At 33.7% G+C, this 20,199-nt stretch overlaps 3 protein-coding genes across 3 annotated transcripts; 2 read left to right on the top strand and 1 right to left on the bottom strand.

The window, feature by feature from the left end:
• Nucleotides 1-4,641: 4,641 nt before the first annotated feature.
• On the bottom strand, nucleotides 4,642-8,904 carry LOTGIDRAFT_56489 (hypothetical protein; the record flags this gene model as incomplete). Its single annotated transcript, XM_009057418.1, has 7 exons — nucleotides 4,642-4,729; nucleotides 5,315-5,392; nucleotides 6,008-6,091; nucleotides 6,499-6,657; nucleotides 7,698-7,793; nucleotides 8,031-8,083; nucleotides 8,848-8,904. Coding segments are annotated over 7 exons (615 nt in total), but the record flags the coding sequence as incomplete, so codon positions are not given.
• A 2,640-nt stretch (nucleotides 8,905-11,544) lies between these two features.
• On the top strand, nucleotides 11,545-15,772 carry LOTGIDRAFT_189728 (hypothetical protein). Its single transcript, XM_009057490.1, has 8 exons — nucleotides 11,545-11,578; nucleotides 11,937-12,067; nucleotides 12,420-12,525; nucleotides 12,913-13,065; nucleotides 13,379-13,502; nucleotides 13,994-14,094; nucleotides 14,613-14,884; nucleotides 15,476-15,772. Exons 2-8 carry the CDS (start codon nucleotides 11,937-11,939, stop codon nucleotides 15,573-15,575), a joined length of 987 nt encoding a protein of 328 aa, XP_009055738.1. The 5' UTR covers nucleotides 11,545-11,578; the 3' UTR covers nucleotides 15,576-15,772.
• Nucleotides 15,773-16,629: 857 nt separating this feature from the next.
• On the top strand, nucleotides 16,630-19,192 carry LOTGIDRAFT_161642 (hypothetical protein; the record flags this gene model as incomplete). Its single annotated transcript, XM_009057491.1, has 6 exons — nucleotides 16,630-16,671; nucleotides 16,912-17,046; nucleotides 17,398-17,521; nucleotides 17,832-17,932; nucleotides 18,357-18,628; nucleotides 19,090-19,192. 6 exons carry the CDS (start codon nucleotides 16,630-16,632, stop codon nucleotides 19,190-19,192), a joined length of 777 nt encoding a protein of 258 aa, XP_009055739.1.
• Between the last annotated feature and the right edge of the window lie 1,007 nt (nucleotides 19,193-20,199).

The raw sequence follows: 20,199 nt of genomic DNA on the forward strand, positions 1-20,199 counted from the left end.
AAGATATGTTAAGTCTATATAAAGATATGTTAAGTCTATATAAAGATATGTTAAGTCTATATAAAGATATGTTAAGTCTATATAAAGATATGTTAAGTCTATATTAAGATATATTTAGTCTATTATAAAGATATGTTAAGTCTATTTTAAAGATATGTTAAGTCTATATAAAGATATGTTAAGTCTATATAAAGATATGTTAAGTCTATATAAAGATATGTTAAGTCTATATTAAAGATATGTTAAGTCTATATAAAGATATGTTAAGTCTATATAAAGATATGTTAAGTCTATAAAAAGATATGTTAAGTCTATATAAAGATATGTTAAGTCTATAAAAAGATATGTTAAGTCTATTTTAATGATATGTTAAGTCTATTTTAGAAGATATGTTAAGTCTATATAAAGATATGTTAAGTCTATATAAAGATATGTTAAGTCTATATTAAGATATGTTAAGTCTAATTTAAGATATGTTGAGTCTATATAAAGATATGTTAAGTCTATATAAAGATATGTTAAGTCTATATTAAGATATGTTAAGTCTATATTAAGATATGTTAAGTCTAATTTAAGATATGTTGAGTCTATATAAAGATATGTTAAGTCTATAAAAAGATATGTTAAGTCTATTTTAGAAGATATGTTAAGTCTATTTTAGAAGATATGTTAAGTCTATTATAAAGATATGTTAAGTCTATTATAAAGATATGTTAAGTCTATTATAAAGATATGTTAAGTCTATTTTAATGATATGTTAAGTCTATATTAAAGATATGTTAAGTCTATAAAAAGATATGTTAAGTCTATTTTAGAAGATATGTTAAGTCTATTTTTAAGATAATATGTTAAGTCTATTTTAAGATATGTTAAGTCTATATTAAAGATATCTTAAGTCTATATAAAGATATGTTAAGTCTATTATAAAGATATGATAAGTCTATTTTAAGTTATGTTAAGTCTATTTTTTAAAGATATGTTAAGTTTATTTTAAGTTATGTTAAGTCTATTTTAAAAATATGTTAAGTCTATTTTAAGTTATGTTAAGTCTATTTTTAAGATATGTTAAGTCTATTTTAAGTTATGTTAAGTCTATTTTAAAAATATGTTAAGTCTATTTTAAAAATATGTTAAGTCTATTTTAAGTTTTGTTAAGTCTATTTTTAAGATATGTTAAGTCTATTTTAAGATATGTTAAGCCTATTTTAAAAATATGTTAAGTCTATTTTAAAAATATGTTAAGTCTATTTTAAAGATATGTTAAGTCTATTTTAAGTTATGTTAAGTCTATTTTAAGTTATGTTAAGTCTATTTTAAAAATATGTTAAGTCTATTTTAAAAATATGTTAAGTCTATTTTAAGTTATGTTAAGTCTATTTTTAAGATATGTTAAGTCTATTTTAAGTTATGTTAAGTCTATTTTAAAAATATGTTAAGTCTATTTTAAAAATATGTTAAGTCTATTTTAAAGATATGTTAAGTCTATTTTAAAGATATGTTAAGTCTATTTTAAGATATGTTAAGTCTATTTTAAGTTATGTTAAGTCTATTTTAAAAATATGTTAAGTCTATTTTAAAAATATGTTAAGTCTATTTTAAGTTATATTAAGTCTGTTTAAAGATATTTAAAGTATTTAAATATGAGATAAGTCTGTTTTAAAATTTTAAAGAAATTGTTTTTTTCCTAGTCCAAAAGGCATCTTGTTTGAGCAAGGCCATTGAAATTTTTAGGAATTGTGAACAAATAGATCTTATCATTAGAGGGTATAATTGTACTGTTTTATTTACGGTATAGTTACAAATATAATGCTCACCCCTTCTTATGCAGACTTTACATTATAAATGGTGTTATCACAAATTTTTCTGCTCTACCTTAATTAGGCCCACATGTAAACTTTAGTGGTATTGAAAAGGGAATTTTATGAATTGATCAAGTGAATGAGAAATAACTTTATTAAAACATTCCTGTTATAAAACATATCAACCCGTGCAATATGTATATAATTTATATTGGTGCTTCAATCACTTGTTATAAACTATGCAATCATTATTCACTCAATGTATATAGAACTAGATATTTATTATTTCTGGATATTTTATAACTTTTTAATATGATACTTTATTAGTGTAGTATATACACTTCTCGATTGGAAATATATTTTTGAACACTAGTGTTTGTTAAGAATTGATGAAACACATCTCAATTTGTTTTTTAGATAAAATATGTCAACCTAGTGACTCTTGTTGATTGTTTATAAGACTCTAGTTTGATCCAATCTAATGTTTGACTCTAGTTTGAGAAAGTTATATTGAATGAAAGATAACTTAATGAAATTTCTGTTTAATATTGGAGATATTTCAATGTTTTAATTGAAAATATACCATAAATAGCATCTCTGTATTTTATTTTATTTTGTAGTATGTTTTTAACAAATTAATGGTCTCGTATTAGAAATATGTTTTATAAGATTGTTCTTTTTAAGAGTAGACTATATAGAGTTCATAATATCATTTAGGATGGTCCCCTATTATCCTGAAATACCAAATTGTTCTATTTTTCTGGTCTATTTGCCTGTGATATAATTATAATGTATTTACTGAAGCTCAATTGCTATACGTATACCTGCATGTATTTCTGTACAGTAATCACCTTCACGATGTCAAGCTATTACGAACTTTGTCGTAGACCATAAGCAATAATGTCATGTCAAGGACTTTGATTGGCTGTATTCGCTAGACCGGCATTCCATTGGCTATTACAGTCAAGGTATTAAATGCCGTTCTTTATAGCTTGACATTGTAAAGATGTGTAATACTAAAATCTACAAGTTATTTCTATAAAAGTGTAAAGCTGCTCATTTCATATTGAGTTATGGAGAATATTTGCTGTTGTGCCATTAGATTATTAAGTCACATTCCTGTTAAGTATTATGCTGAAGTGTTGTTATTTTATGTTATTTTATGTTTTGTTCTGTTTATGGTTCAAGGTCTCCAATATTGCTTAATCTTGCTATAGTCCCCCTTTTTGCTCATCCCAATGGTTTTTTTCTAAGTGAAATTTGTTATCATTCCAATTTTTTATTTTGCTTGATTCCTCATTTATGTTCTTATAAGTCTATCCTTGGTGTTCGAATACCTTGGGAAGTAATAAAAAACCCACATCTCGTGACCCAATTGCATAGCAGAAACCAATCCAACTGAACATCCAGTGAAGCTAGTCCATTAAACTAGTGTTCAGTCATGCCCCTTAAGCGCCTTTATCCCATCTGACAAATTGTAATACATTGTTTTAAGGAATATTTCATTCTGTGTGTATTAGTCATCTTGTCCCTCCCAATTAAATTCCCTCCTCTCTGTACCTCATCATCTTTTTCTCTTATCTTACTGCTTGTTTACTTTGTTGCCAAAATATGCTATTTATAAATAAATAAAATCTATTTTGATTGTTTTTATTTTGTATCAATCCATAGGTCATCCCACAATTCTCAGCAGTGTCCATGAAGCTGGCAGGACACCTTGACATTCAACAGTTTTCACATTGCTAAGTTCATCATAACCAATCAATGAGGCACAAAGATCACATATCGAATATTTGTGTGTAAGGGTATCATTTAAAATCTAGGGCCCAGATACAAAGCAATCATGCATACCATTAATGTGATGTTTGAAATAAATCATAACAGATTTGTTAATAAAAAGTTTTTAATAGAATTAATACATGATTTGACCCACTGAACAAGGTTAGTATAAAAATTATCTGCCTGATTGGGGCTGTGTCTTCCCATATCACCCCTTCTCCTCACGCCCCTTTCCACTTCACTCATGGGGTAGCAAAATGATATAAGATTGGATAGACTGGGGGCAAATTAGGAAGGGGCAATGGGAATAAAATAATTTTGCCATCAAATGCAGATGCTTTCTGCAGCACTATGAGAACAAACAAACAAACACTTTGGCTATGGACTTTTGAAATATAATTCCTGTATTTGTAGTCTGTATTTGTAATAATGACATTTAATGTGCCTCATTTAATCTGTTCATGATTCGAAAATATACAGGCTGAAACTATACCTTAGAAATTTGATATTCAAATCTCAAAATTTGACCTATAGTAAACACCACACAAAGAAATTTCAATATGTTTCAATTCTACAGTATTCTTATAAAACAAATCATTATCTTCAAACACTATTAATTTATCATCTGGACATTCTACATCCTATAGTGCTTTACATTATCATCTACAAGTTAATCTTTAATAAGGCAACAATAAATGAAATTTAAGGTTCTCAGTTCTACCTTAAAGGACTAATGACATGAGAAATCAACACATTTTTTAAGTGGTAATAAACTGAAATGTCATGGTCTATTTCTCTGCACTGGGTTATTCTCAAATGAAACTAATCTCATCTTCAATGGCCCAATTTGGAGCGAAACAGTATGATGGAAGTCTCCATTTCATTTCATTTAAAGGTATCTTTTTTAAAGCACTACAGGAAAATTCTTTACAGCAACAAAACTTCTTAAAATTTAGTAGTCTACAGTATAAAACCATCAATGAACACGACCACACCCACTTGAGCAGCATTGGCTCTGATGTTCCAATTTTTCTTGGGCTTCAAGAATTGCCATAGCTTCTTTACCAACTTTGGTTAATTTGCTTAATATCACATAAGTATAACTTTCTTCATATAGTGAGGCTTCTGGCGAGGTCTCATCTACTTGGAAGCTAAAATAAAATAAAGACAAAAATCACTTATGGAATGACCTGAACATTTTTTCAGTTGATTTATAAATAGAGAAAACCTGTGTACACTGTATAAATCCACATAGATATTGTTGGAATTTGGAGTGTATACATTCGAGGGAATTTGGAAAATACCTTTATCATTCAGTGAGGTGTCGATTTCAGCTCTGTTGACGTTCAAAGGAACGACATCGATGCTGTGTAGTGGCCACGTCAATCAAATTCAATGATAAAAGCATTCCGGTAAGTGGTGGAGCTTATATTTTCATTCCGTTTACACAGATATAAACCGAATACAAGTAACTGCTGTTATCCAATCAAATTGCGTGATACTGTGTAAACGTAATCGTGATTTAATATATATATAGTTATCTCCCTTTGTATTGCTTTGCTTTGAATATGAAAGCATATGCAATAGTGACAATTCATTTAAATGGTGGGTGAATTCATTTTTTTAGATCACATTTCTTCAAAATTAAAGAAAGCAATTCCTCATAACAACCACAAAAACTGTACTTGCTTATGTTTATTTCATGCTGAGCCTAAGCCACAGTACATATAACTTACCTCATAATTTTAGTAAAGAAATCAAAGCCATCTTTATTATGTTTAAATGCTGTTAACATCACCTTTAACATTTCAGTTCTATAAAAATACAAAGTATAAACATTCGAACTAGTGTTACAGTGTTTTATTTCAATGAAGTTGAGAACTGAATCTAGGACGATGAAAGCTATTTATTATTCTTACAGGATCGTAGCCAATCAGAGATTAGGCACACTTAAAGCTGAAACTCTTCAAATAAAAGATATCAAAAATTTTTAAGTAAGAATGGTGGTTTACGCAAATAACAGCAGCAGGAAAGTTACCAGTCCAAACAGGGGAGATAAATAATCTATAATCATATTAGACAGGTTTGAAACTGTATCAAATGTGCATCACCATTCCAAAATTAATCGCACTCTAGAGAAAACTCTTCAAATAAATATATTACAAAAATGTACAGTAAGAATGGTGGTTTACACAAATAACAACAGCACGGAAGTTTCAAGCCCAAACAAGGGAGGTAAATGATAAAACCCAGTTTGTACTGTACTGGATTTAGGCTAATAAGAAACAAGTGGGGAAAAGAATAATACCAAGATCACCTCCCTCAATAATGTGTCCTCACAGTACACTGCATGTGTTCTAATTAAGAGTAAAGCACTCTGTTGAAAAGTTGTGAAGTGATGTCTACGTTATTGAAGAAAGATAACTCACTTATTAGCTATTAACTGTAATATCTGCATTAAAAACTTCCCTAATCCTTTATTTCTGTAGTTTTTCTCAAGCTGAATTTCATAACTTAAAATATAGAATAAAAACACATTAATGGGCCAGAACTCACTAATGAATGATGTCACTAATGGTCAATCTTATTCAATTTGTGATGATATTAATCAGGTAAGCGATACATTTATCATAAATATCATCTTAACAAATTTGAAGGTATACTGCCATCTTTGACTTGAGATCCATGGAAAAACAAGTGTTAACTAAGGATGCCGCAAATGGCCGATCTAATTCAACTTATGACGACACAAGTCTGAATGGCGATAAAATATCATGAATATCATTTTAGCTCTCTTGAAGGTATACTGCCAAATTCTTGCCGAGATCCACCCACAGTACAATAAAACCAACACATAATGGCACGAATGTAAAACATAAAAGGAAGTGATACAGAATATCTTCTATCGACTAAAACTTACCAATATAAAACCTCTTCGTCATATTCCATATCAAATCTAAAATGTACGAAACCCACAGGTTTATATCCTTCATCTCTTACGATTAAATACCAGGCATTATCATCCACCATTTCTTCTCTCTTGTCTTTATCTTTCCATCCCCATTCACTGTCCTCATACCTACAAAATTACATATAGAATGACATGGAAATAGGATGACATGGAAATAGGGTGACATGGAAATAGGGTGACATGGAAATAGGATGACATGGAAATAGGATGACATGGAAATAGAATGACATGGAAATAGAATGACATGGAAATAGAATGACATGGAAATAGGATGACATGGAAATAGAATGACATGGAAATAGAATGACATGGAAATAGGATGACATGGAAATAGAATGACATGGAAATAGGATGACATGGAAATAGAATGACATGGAAATAGTATGACGTGGAAATAGGATGACATGGAAATAGAAAGACATGGAAATAGAAAGACATGGAAATAGGATGACATGGAAATAGAATGACATGGAAATAGGGTGACATGGAAATAGATTGACATGGAAATAGGATGACATGGAAATAGAATGACATGGAAATAGAATGACATGGAAATAGAATGACATGGAAATAGGATGACATGGTAATAGATTGACATGGAAATAGGATGAAGGATGACATGGAAATAGGATGACATGGAAATAGAAAGACATGGAAATAGAATGACATGGAAATAGAATGACATGGAAATAGAATGACATGGAAATAGAATGACATGGAAATAGGATGACATGGTAATAGATTGACATGGAAATAGGATGAAGGATGACATGGAAATAGGATGACATGGAAATAGGATGACATGGAAATAGAAAGACATGGAAATAGAAAGACATGGAAATAGAATGACATGGAAATAGGATGACATGGAAAATTTTCAGCATGACAAAAGCAACCTTTTTCATAAATTGTGGTATATAATCAAGGTTGAACCATTAATGAGTCTATCGAGACATTACCAGATATACTATCATGTCCAGTGTCCCACAAGTTAACAAAATACAGGCCAGGGGAATGATTTTCCCCCTATAAAAGAAACATTGTGGTGACGAATGTATGTTCTAAAACAAGGTAAATCTATTTTATACATCAAAATTAAGACACTTGCTTTAATATAAGCCACTGAAATGATTCACATATATACTTACAGAGTTTCCATGTTTGATTTTGTGAGTTGAAAAGCCCAATCTATCACAGATTCATCGAGATCAGTCACTCTGTTACATTCTATACATAGATGTAATCTACAATATAAAATAACTTTGAAGAAATTTTGCTTGGGATTCACAAGTTTTTTTATGACAACTATCTTTAAAATTCAGTTTGAACGCCTTAATTCAAAAGTTATACCTGACAATTCTCTGAAAATTACAGTTTTAAAGATGGTGTTCTTTAATTCAAATATATTTTTGATTATTTCTCTCTTGATTAGCTTATGGATATACAAGAGAGAAGAAATTTCGTAGAAAAATATTACTTACCCATTTCTTTCAAATTTCTTAAACACAGTGAATGAATCCATTGGGTTGTCCAACTAAAATTAAATAAACAATAAATCAAATTGAAACATGGAGAGAGAAACTCATGGACAGTTTTAATATTTTGAAAAAAGCTAACAATAATATGATATGAAAAAGTACAAAACACTGGTAAGCATTTGTCAATGAAATAACTGGCTCCTGTTCAAAGAGTTTCCTTAAATCAGGAGAGCATCAATTCAGAATTTGCATCATTTCAATTTCCAGACATCTGTGGTTCTTACAATTCCACCAAAACTAACTGTTTTATAAAGTTCCTATCGCAAAGGCCTTTGAATATTATAACAGTTTTTATGATATCATTGTCATTTATGGTTAAACATTTCCAAAATTACAAGAATCACAGTCATCTGATGACAAATTTGAATGATGCAAATAAAAGCAGTGAATGATAAAACAGCCTCTGCAACCCCTTTTAAAGATGGTTTTCCTTATTTTTTAGTGTGAAATTAAGCAAACTATTTGATAAATTGGTGTTTCTAATTAATTATCATGTATTCTTAATCATAGCACAGTCTGGATAAACAAAAAAAGAAGACTTTTTGACCTTTCCTGATCGGTCACTCATTGAATTTTTGCCGGTAATTCGCTTCTAATTTAGCTAAATATGAATTAATTATGGACATGTGATTCTTCCAAGTAATTAGAACACCTCTACTTTCTATTCATATAAGTATTAGCATTATCATTTTCATAAATGAAAATAAGGAAACCCATCTTTAAGATTATAATTCGAATACATGAACACCCAAATACTGACCTTATTGGCAGCATCAACTTTAGCTCTACTGGCAGACAATTTGGCATTTTCCTGCAAAACATAAATGATGATGGAATCAGCATTATTGGCATCAAAACAAGAGCACAACTTAAAACTTCGATTCATAGGAGGGAGCATCGGAGAAGAATCGGGTTCCGCCATCTTGGCTAGTAGAAGTGACAACAAGGCCATTAACAAAAAACTACAAGAAAGTAGCCATATAACGAACACAAACGTCTGAGTTTGAGTATTTCCGACTACGCACACAGCTACGAGGGTACCGTCAATATAATTCACAATAAACGCATTTGACAAACCTTAATTAATTAAGATATGAAAATAAAACACTTGTAGCACATGTACTAAACTCGGTGCATGAAGCGGAAAGGACAATAGCTACCCTCAAATTTCAACTTGCAATTGGATACACACAAAAATGATTATCTTCAATAATTCTATATTGGCATCAGAACAAGAGCACAACTTAAAATGATCAAAATCATATCAAAGATTGTACTGCTAAAACAGTATGTCAAACTACCAGTACCAAAAGTAATAATTTTTCTTTGAAGATTTTGGTACCCACCTCTTTTCTTTTTAATTTCTTCTCCTTGCTTTTTTCTTTATTTGTATTTTTCGTTGCCTTCCTCTAAAAATATACATATCTTTTTATTAAGTGACTAACAAGCTAATCTTGAGTGCATTAACATACTATGAATTGTAAGAATTTTTCTAATGTATGTGTATCGGGAGACTGATAGCGATCAATTTACACCATTCCACTTTTCAGTCAGATGTTCATGGTTCTAGTCCAACACTACGCCTAAGCACGTTTGACGACTATTTATAGGCAACTTTCAGAATAGTGATTTCCCCTGCTATTAAGCATCTCCATAAATACAAGAATCACAAACATCTGACTGAAAATTGGAATGATGCAAATATATATTGAAGCCATGTGGCATGCCATAAATGACCCTGATACACCTAAAAAGTTTAGAAAACGTCTCTAAAAAAAACCTCTAAAGAATCTTAGCGCTCAGACAGAACTTACAGAGACAGTTACATTGATAATTTCCTATGACATTCAAATGAAAGCAAAAGTATGATATTGTAACTCGTTTGCGAGGAAGAGGAGGGGGGGGGGGGGGAGTAAACAAATATAGGTTCTAAAAACTTAGCAAAACATCAAATAAAGTCCAAAAATATCAATTTTTGACTTCGCTAGTGTATTCTCTAATATAACTTACACCCATGGTGAAATTTTTAGCTGTCAGAGAGGCTTCGATTGTTTGTAAACAAAGCAGAAAATTTCTTTTTATCTTCCCCGATTTTTTTTACCGCGAGTTTCGATGGGAAGATAACTCGTTACGAAAAGTTAGAAGTCTCGTTCATCCAGTCTTAAATTATTATCATTAAAGGGAAGACAAAGTCTAACAATTTTTCCGCATCTAAAAATTGCCAAAGAAATTATATTTGACTGTAAGAGGGATTTTGAGGCGTAATATATTAGATACTTTCAGAAAACCTCAATCTTTTTCTCAATCTAATTCTGACCCATGTAAAATAAAGAGTTTATATATTATTATTTATTACATGTCTTTGACAGAGTCTCAAGAAAAGACGAATCGTCTTTTTAACTTTTGAACAAGGATAACTCGGACACATATGGATTTGAAGGCTCAACTTTCGATTTTGAGCTGTGAACACTTTTAGCAAAGATAAAAAATCTTGAAGTACGATTGATTAAATGGATGGCTAATCAGTACAAAATTTCTGAATGCGTACCTCTGAAAAAAAGGGTGGGTGGGGGTTCCTAGCTAATTTGAATGGCGTTCATTTTCTATGGTCCAAATATAGATAGACTGTTCACAGATAGTTTAGATAGGCGTTGACAGTAAAGGGCTTTAGGCTATCTGTGAAATTGGAAACCTTCAAAACCTATTTATGCACTTATAGGAATTTAGGAAGTGATGAATATTGTAAAACGAGTAGCCTATTTAAATCGGCTTAAAATATACAATGTTCTAGGCAATTGATATATTATAGAGATCATTAGGTTAAGTGGGCGTGTATAAAATTAAGTATGATTATGCAATAATAATAATCACTATTTTTAATATAGTCCTACTAGTTTATCAGCTGTATGCATTTAAATCAGCCAAGATTAAGGGTGAAGTCCCAGTTTTTTTTATGACAATGCAAAATCAAAACAGGCCACTTGCCTGTACTTCGTTCGTTGTTATCAAAGCCCAAGATGAAGGGCCGTTACAAGGTCTTTTTCCATGAGCCAAAAATCACGTCTTTTACATTTTTTTTTAACAAAAACCATTTTTACAGCTATAGTCAAAATCTTTATCAGCATAAGCCACATTTGCTTTGTTATAGTTACGTCACTGAGATGTCATTATAAGCACTGATCAAACAGGCGTGTAGTACGTCATATACTTTCAATTTTTTTATCAATTAACATAGTGATAGCACAGCCTGTGCCCACCTCCCCCCTCCCCCCTGAAAAATTTTGTGGAACCTTCTCGACCCCCTCAACTAATTTTTCCTAGAAACGCCACGGGCTTCTTATCGTTTATTTTGTATTGGGGGACAGATATTGCCCCTTTATCTGTTATCTTGTCAACTCGTGCTGTATCATACCTTGGTCACGAGGTCAGTTAACTATATATGACAACACAGATCTCATGTCAATACTTACTTTATATTTTCACCAACAAAGGTAAGGATGCTTTTTTTGTGGGGTAACTTCTATGTCAAAAAAAATTGTATCCCTTTTTGCAAAAGGATTTGATATTTGATAATTAAATTCTTTAGCAAAGAAGAGAAAGTTAAATTGTTTTTTCAAGGGCAATAATATTAGTTTTAAGGCGTTAAGTTTCTTTATTAAGAAATAAAGTTTCATTATCAAACTAAAAAAAATGAACTTGATTACAGGCCTTAACCTGATGTGACTCTCTCTTAGCTTCTTCCTTTTCGGACATATTCAGATTTGTACAAAAGAAGCCCACAAAGCTAGCAAACCTTGATTAAATACCACAAAGACCATTATTGCTGATAAGTCATTGCTGTTATTTCAGATGTTGAAACTTGTAGTACTCGCTGTTGTCTGTTGTGTCAGTTTAGCTATTGATACTCAGCTCGACTCGGCATGGAAACAATATAAACAACAACATGGTAAACTGTACAACCCAGTTTCCGACAACATGAGGTAGGTAGTGTTCTTCACTATTGGACAATGTATGCAGTGGCGGAACCACCTCGCAGTCCAGAAAGTTTTTCGGGCAAAAGCTCATAACTGGATTAGAGATTCGGGCAATCTCAGATATCCTACCCCCTCTCGGACGTAAACCTGGCTACGCCACTGAATGTATACCATAGAGAAACCTTTTTGACAGATGTACTCAAGTCGACAAAATAATGTCAAAATCAGAGGAATAGCCAGATATTTCGGTGGTCAAAACGTCACCCAATATTTCGTGAATAGAGAATAGAGCCAGTTATTTCAAACATGCTGAAATTGTATTCCGAGCGAATCAACTCTTATGCCTTTTGTTTTGCAGGAGAATTGTCTGGGAGTCTAACCTGGAACTTATTGCTCAACATAACAAAGAGGCCGACCAGGGCAGACACTCCTACAGACTCGGAATGAATGCTTATGGTGATATGGTAGGTATTTTAGGATTACAATTGATTGTCCCTGATTGGCCAGTCTAGTTTTATTATATTCACCAATCAGAGTATTTGATTTCTACCTTGATGCTTAGTTGTGATTGGTCAGCCTATTTTTAGATAATATGTTCAGCAATGTTGGTTGGTCGGTATAGTTGACAAGTTAACGTCTTTATATATAGCTTGTTCAGATCACATTAACCTACTCGCTGGAATCGAACGTCTCCAACCAACTAATAACCATTCTGATGGTTTCTGTGGATACACTCTATGGACACATCATGTTTATAACGCATCATTAATTCGAACCATTTCACAATGGTAACCAAAAACCCAATGAGAACAGAACTTCCCAAATCACAATTTTTTTAATTTCAATTCCAGACAAATGCTGAATTCAACGCCTTGATGAACGGATACAGAGGTGAAGACTACAAACCATCTGGGTTGAAACATGAAAGCAAAACACCCGTAGAAGCTTTACCCACAGAAGTTGACTGGAGACAGAAAGGATTCGTTACTCCCATCAAGGATCAGGTACGAAGTCGGACTAATATCAATCTAATTAAAATGAAGGGTTACAATACCCTTTTTTTTCTTATAATCTGATACCTCAGATATTTCGCCTCCAAACCCTCAGACGTAAACCTGGCTCCGCCACTGATTCGCACCTCCGAGTTTCCCACTTAACTGAGGAAGAGATCAAGAAGCCATACAATTCCACCCATTAAGGTTTTTTGCTTTATTTTTTGGACACCTAAGCCGATATGGCAACGAATCTACCTCCTAACCATTGAAACTTAGCGACCCTCAACCCTAAAACTAGACGAGTCTGTATGTTTTATTTCAGAAACAATGTGGATCTTGCTGGTCTTTCTCCGCCACTGGTTCATTAGAAGGACAACATTTCAAGAGAACAGGAAAACTCGTCTCCCTCTCAGAACAAAATCTCTGTGACTGCTCTAGAAAGGAAGGTGGGTAACTTTTCATGTTTATTATCGCTTCTTATTCGCAAAGCAAAAACACACCAAAGGCACGCCAAACATCCCCTCTCGATGACCATCTCTGGACTTTATTCTAGAAGGGTGGTTAACTGGACTGCGGCATTGCAATTTTGATGGTGTATATCTTTGGCAGAGCTCATATAAATGGCAGTTTATGAATCCAAGGACTGGCTGAGGGGTCGGACAACCGAGCGCAGTCTTTGGGCCCGAGAAAATATTATTTGCAATGATTATAATTTTGTTCTGATTTGATTGCAAACTATAATTGTCTAAATCTGATGAAAAAGTTTAGTCGGACGAGGGCCGGTCACTGTCATTTGGCGAAGAAGTATTTTCACGATCTGTTGGGCGTATGGTTTGGGACACCAGGATATCCATTGGTGCATAGTCTGCCCCTGCACGAAGCTATAAAGTTGGCTATACCAGCACACATTTAGCTAAATTTTAGCAACCTATTACAGGTAATATGGGATGTGAAGGAGGTTTGATGGATCAGGCTTTTATTTACGTCAAGAAAAATAGAGGTATTGATACCGAAGCTTCATACCCATACAAAGCCATCGTAAGTTCTATAACTCTATTTATCTTCTCACAAACACAGTACCCGAATCCAGTCCCGTACACAACATCATGTGTTAACAATGTAACATAAGAAACTATCGTGTCTATTGTCCAACGCCTAGATCGTATCCACTTAGTTAGCAGAGATTCTTGGTTTCTGTAAATTCTGAAAAAAATGTCATTGTACCAAGCGTTATATGCTTGCTAGTTTAACACATTAGTTTTGCATGGCATTTGGCATTTTTTCCACACCCTTTCGAAACGTCTTAAGTTTGAGTTATTCAGTAGCCTTTGAGATTAGCCCATAAGGCATGCAAACCTTTAACAAATACCACTATAAGAATTTGGTCATCCTTTCGAAACGTCCTCGGCAGTCCTCAATACCTTTGACTGTTTCTTTAAAGACCTGTCGAAATCTTGCTATTCAGATCTCCCTCCAATTCATATAATGACGTTTTAAAATTGTATAACATCTGAATATAATTACTTGGATTACAATAATTTCCCGTTTTTCTTCAGGATGAGAAATGCCACTTCAAGAGAAAAGACGTAGGAGCCAACCTAACCAGCCATGTCGATGTCAAGAGAGAAAGCGAAGAAGATCTCAAGAAAGCAGTAGCTGAAGTTGGCCCAATCTCAGTCGCCATTGATGCCAGTCACAACTCCTTCCAATTGTACGCTAGTGGTGTTTATGATGAACCTGCTTGCAGTAAAATCAGATTAGATCATGGTGTTTTAGCTGTTGGTTATGGTGTACATGAATCTAAAGATTACTGGTTGGTCAAAAACAGGTTCGTATTAGCAGCATTTTGATTTGTACTCAATACCCAAATGACCATCATTAGCCACTTTTCTTGTATATTTTTCTGGTCTTATCGTATTGACATTTCGCATTTTGTTCTTGATACTCATCCGGATGATTTCCCTCATGGCACCCTGCATGGCGTTGCCCGTCTTCATTAGCCCACAAGGTGCAGAAGAGTAGGACGTAAAACTCCATTCATTTCATTTCATTTCATCCGGATGATTTGCCAAAGATTTCGTGGCTAGGTTAGCACGAATACTTGTGATCAAATTGATAGTAATTGGCCAGGACTTTTGACGGAAAATGTCTGTGTTCTACTCGGCATCAATACATAAAGCTCACAGACGACTGTTCTTTGGTACTTTCAAACACCAGTTCTCTTTTGTTTAAACGTAAGTTGAATACTGGAACTTTATGGTGAAGCATTCCGAGATTTTCACTGTGCAATGTTCTTGGGTAACTTCAAAAGTATAAGAGGGAGTCCTTTTATGATTCTATTCAGTGGGCACCCACAATATCATAGGTCATTGATATTATCGATTTCCAACCAATCAATATCTGCTTTTGATTTTTGCAGTTGGGGAACCACCTGGGGTATGCAAGGATACATCATGATGTCCAGAAACAAGAAGAACCAATGTGGTATCGCTACACAAGCTAGTTACCCAGTAGTTTAGAATGGAATGAACTGTCATACACTGTAAAACCTTTTCTGTGAAATATACAAAATATTGGTGGCAACCATGCTGCCAAATTTAAACCAGAAAAGCTTACAGTGTAGAGTACGATTAATATGATACGTTGGTGAAAACGGTTATCATTTTGTGATGAATAATTCAAAATTGTGATATTTTAAATAAATAATATAAAATAACAATTTGTGTTTATTTGCGGCGGCAAAAATAGTATAGTCGACCACAGATACTAATGCATATCCGACTTCGACTCAAATCCAAAATGTGTGAATGTCTGTGCTGGACTAGAATTGCGTCGGTCTGTGCTGATACAGATACTGTGGAATGAATCACCGTAGCTTTCATTTTCCCACCTTCAAACTATACTTGGCAAAATAAAGAATATGATTTATAGCAATTTAAGAGATTAAGTAAACTACCATAAATTATCGTACGATAGCTTCATTTTGAGATGCCCTTTGAAGCTATCTACCGTAAACAAATTTAGGACTTCATGAACACATATAGAGTGCAAATAGGTCACCAATTCAGAATTAAAGGGGAATGACTTGACACTTTTTAACTTTTGGAAATGTGAACGGACACATCAATTGTAGATATTTTGCATAAAGCCATGCCAAGAATTCCATGTAATGCTCTTTTAATGAACGCTGTTTACATAAAGTCCAACCTTAAATGCCCGAAAAATTAGGTAAGTCAAAGGTCGCTTAGTACACTTAGATTTGATTTCAAAATATATATATATATAATTTGGTTATCACTAAAAGTATTTAAGTTATCATTTATTGACCTACTTAATTTCACAATAAACCTACATATTATACCAAGGTAAGGCAAATATATAGATTTCTTTACTCAGTAGTGTATACAGTGCACGCTATCGCAACTAGGCAATCTTTCATTACCAGTGAAAAGAAATACGACTTTTTTTCAACCTACCGTTATGATTCAGACTAACTCAAAGAGAATGTAACTCTCTATCTATTTAGTCGCTTCATCTGTTTTGAGAAATCAAGTTATTAACCTACCAGTAATTATGTACAGAAAGAAACTTCCTGTTAGATGTAGATATGCAAAGGTAATTTGATCTATATCTAACGATGTACTAAGAGGAGGCCAAATTTGACAGAGATTTCCTTCCTTAATGCAGTAGCGGAGCCAAAGGGGGTGGGGAGGTGGGCCCCTCCTTGCTGCCCCGAAAGCAAGTTTTTCGAACAAAAATCTCACAAAAAAATTAGAAATTCGGGCAATCTCAGATATTTTGCCCCCTCTCGGACGTAAACCTGACTCCGACTCTGCGTTAATGACATATCTTTAGATGCTGGTTTTAAAATTATTGGTGGTTATAATAATTGTTGCTGTAACGTCAACCAGTAAAATAGGGCGACCAGATGATCTTCCTACTGAAGTTGATTGGAGAAAACGAGGTCTGGTTACCCCTTCTATATATCAGGTACTGTATATCAATAAATCGTAGTATTCATGGGATTTCAGATGTGCAAGAATTTCAGATGGGCAAGAGTTTCAGATAGGCAATAGTTTCAACTTGACAAGAGTTATCTCCTTCAGATCAATTACTCTATCCATATATCTGAAATACAAATTGTAGACTACAAATATGCATGAATCACCACCAGCTTTCTTAAGATCATCTCAAATTTCGTTGCACCTTCTGCAGAACCAGAGCCAGAATTGACTTGGGTATCAAGACTGTAACAAGGTCATGCAGTGTCATGTAAACTGCCATAATGCATAGTGCACCAAGATTTCATATAAAATGGCTGATGTGTGTTGTTCTTTATAGGGCGAATGCGGTGATGGCTGGGCGTTCGCGGCAGCAGATGCTGTTTATGGTCAGTTAGTAAAAAAGGAGGGAAAACATACCATTCCATCTGTACAAAATCTTGTCGATTGTTCTCGACCACAAGGTACACGAATTAAACCTTCCACGTAATATAACTTAGATAAGTCAACGCGAAGCCCTTTTGGATTGGATTGTGAATCATCGACATACATATTAATACCATATATCGAGTAGTACATACACTGTCATACACTATTAAACTTTGTGTGTGAAATATACGCAATATTGGTGGCAACTTAGCTGCCAGACGATTTTAAAAGAGCGAACGCTATAGTGAAGACTCTACAAACCAAGACCCAAAATATGGAACCCTGACTGAGCTCCAACAGATCAATTTCAACCAGTACTGCACTAGGTTCTTTGTATTTTTTCAGGTAATTATGGTTGTGAAGGAGGATATAGCGTTAATGCCTTTAAATATATCATAGAAAATGGTGGCATGAATATACAGAAAGAATATCCCTATGCTGCACACGTAAGAAACTTTGTTTTTTCTTAAATTTGATTTTACTGCTTGAATATGCATCACAACGTATGCTTTAATGACTTACTTGATTTCACGAGCAGTGACTCGTCAAAAACAAAACGCCAATGATCATGACAGTGAACATACATCGTAGTGGCTGGTCGCGTAATTAAGAAATTTGTCGTTTTCATTGGAGTCGCATTGAAGGGGTTAACTTCATACAGGTGGTCGAGTAAACATCATTCACGGTACACAGTACGCACCAATGTCAAAAAGTATGAAATATAACCATAGTGCTATTTGATAACGGATTAAGGTAATACATTTACATTTGTATCCCCCACCTCACCCCCCCATTCCGTGAAACAAAATTGAAACCAACCCAAACTTGTTGAAAACAGATCTGCGATAACCATTCATTTTTTATTTTTAGAATCAACAATGTCGATACAACCAGTCAGCTACAAACATCAAAATAAAAACATATTTAGCCTTACCATCTGGTAGTGAATTAGATCTTCAGAGAGCGGTTGCTAATGTTGGTCCGGTAGCAGTTGATATACAGGCTGACCTTCCGTCATTTCGTACCTATAATAAAGGAGTATACGACGACTCTAATTGTACTGGATCACAACTAGATCATGGTGTGTTGGTAGTCGGTTATGGTGTTTACAATGGAACTGACGTCTGGATTGTCAAAAACAGGTGAAGATCTTCAATTTTAACAGGTTGGGCATTTGGTTGCTATACAGAAAGTTAGTGCATCAATAGGGAAGCATCAACTTGGCGAAGCTTTCTAAACGCAACTAGGTGAATAGCAATTGGTAGAAAAACAGATAGGCTTACAGCAACCTTGCTCTAATCATCGCAATGTCAAGGTATTACGAACTGTGTCTAATGCCCTGACTTCAATAGCCAACTTTTTTGTATCAATGAAGTTTGTGAAATACGACCGATTACACAAGCAGTCCGAGGGCCATGATTAGCTGTGTTGGCTAGCGTACAATCCAGTCAAATTGCTGCATTTACAAACTTCTGTGATACTATAGAAAGGTGCATAATGGTGTCAAGTTATTAGAAGATTTCGTAATAGCTTGACATTGTGAAGTTTCCAATCACTTTGCTTCTAGTTTTGCTCATCAGAGTGTTTTTGGTGTTTATTTCAGCTATGGTGTGATATGGGGAATGAATGGGTATATTCTGATAGCTAGAAATAAAAACAATTTATGTGGAATAGCATCTAGAGCCAGCTTTCCTATATTACATTAATTATTATTACAGTTAATGAATAATGAACAGTTAATTGCCTATTTATTCTCATCAACATTGGTGTTTCTATCAGTGGTTCAAGATGAATGGGGGCCCATGAACTATAGTGGGTTAGGGCCCCTCGCCTGGGAAATTCATTTAAATAAGGCCATAATATTGCCCTTCTGTAGGTGTGAACTATTTTATATTATCTGTTAGCTATTTATATATTTTTCTAATAGTGAGAACCCCTTTAAGGTGTTGCGGTCCGTTGACTTAGTTCAAGCAGACCATATGGTAGTTGAGCCACTGGTTTGTACCCCCAGAAAAGATGTTAACCCGAGTTTTACCAATTCCACTTTCAAACTTAGTGAAAGTGAAAGAATTTCATGTAGCCCCTAAAAAAAGCCCCCTGCTTTGTTCCTCAGCTAACGCCACTCATCTTTGCATGAACCTTGCAAATCAAAATATGTACCACAGTTGAATGGTCCCATGAGCTTAAACAAATGCACCTTCGGAGGTGTGGAGAATCCTCATTAAATATTAGTTTGTTTGACTCTACTCCAGCCGATAACTGTCAAGATATCTATCAGAGGCTGGAAAGTGCAGAATAGCAGGAAGTAAAACATTTCATTTCATTTTCCTGTGAAATAATACAGTATAAGTCTAGATAGAGTGAAGTTATATTAATAATAAAGGAAGGGGTATATTGGTATGAGTTGTATGTCTTGTCGACAAGTTATAACTGTCATCATCAATTACTTGTTATTAATATTCTCTATTACATCAATAATCTCCAGTCGACATCCATTGATTTTTATAGCCCGATAACATGCTAGCTCACCGACATTGTACAAATGTCTTATTATTTTCAATTTGTTGAAGACATAAAAAAGGGTGGGAAATGTCGGTCCGTAGGAAGAAAAACAAAGCACTGTGTGCAACATCGACAATAGCCTGTCTTCTCATGACAATAAATTGCATGGAACGTCATAGCTGTCATACTCAAGTATCCCACGTCCCATTCC

Source organism: Lottia gigantea, assembly GCF_000327385.1.
Source record: "Lottia gigantea unplaced genomic scaffold LOTGIsca_30, whole genome shotgun sequence".
Lineage (NCBI taxonomy): Eukaryota > Metazoa > Mollusca > Gastropoda > Lottiidae > Lottia > Lottia gigantea.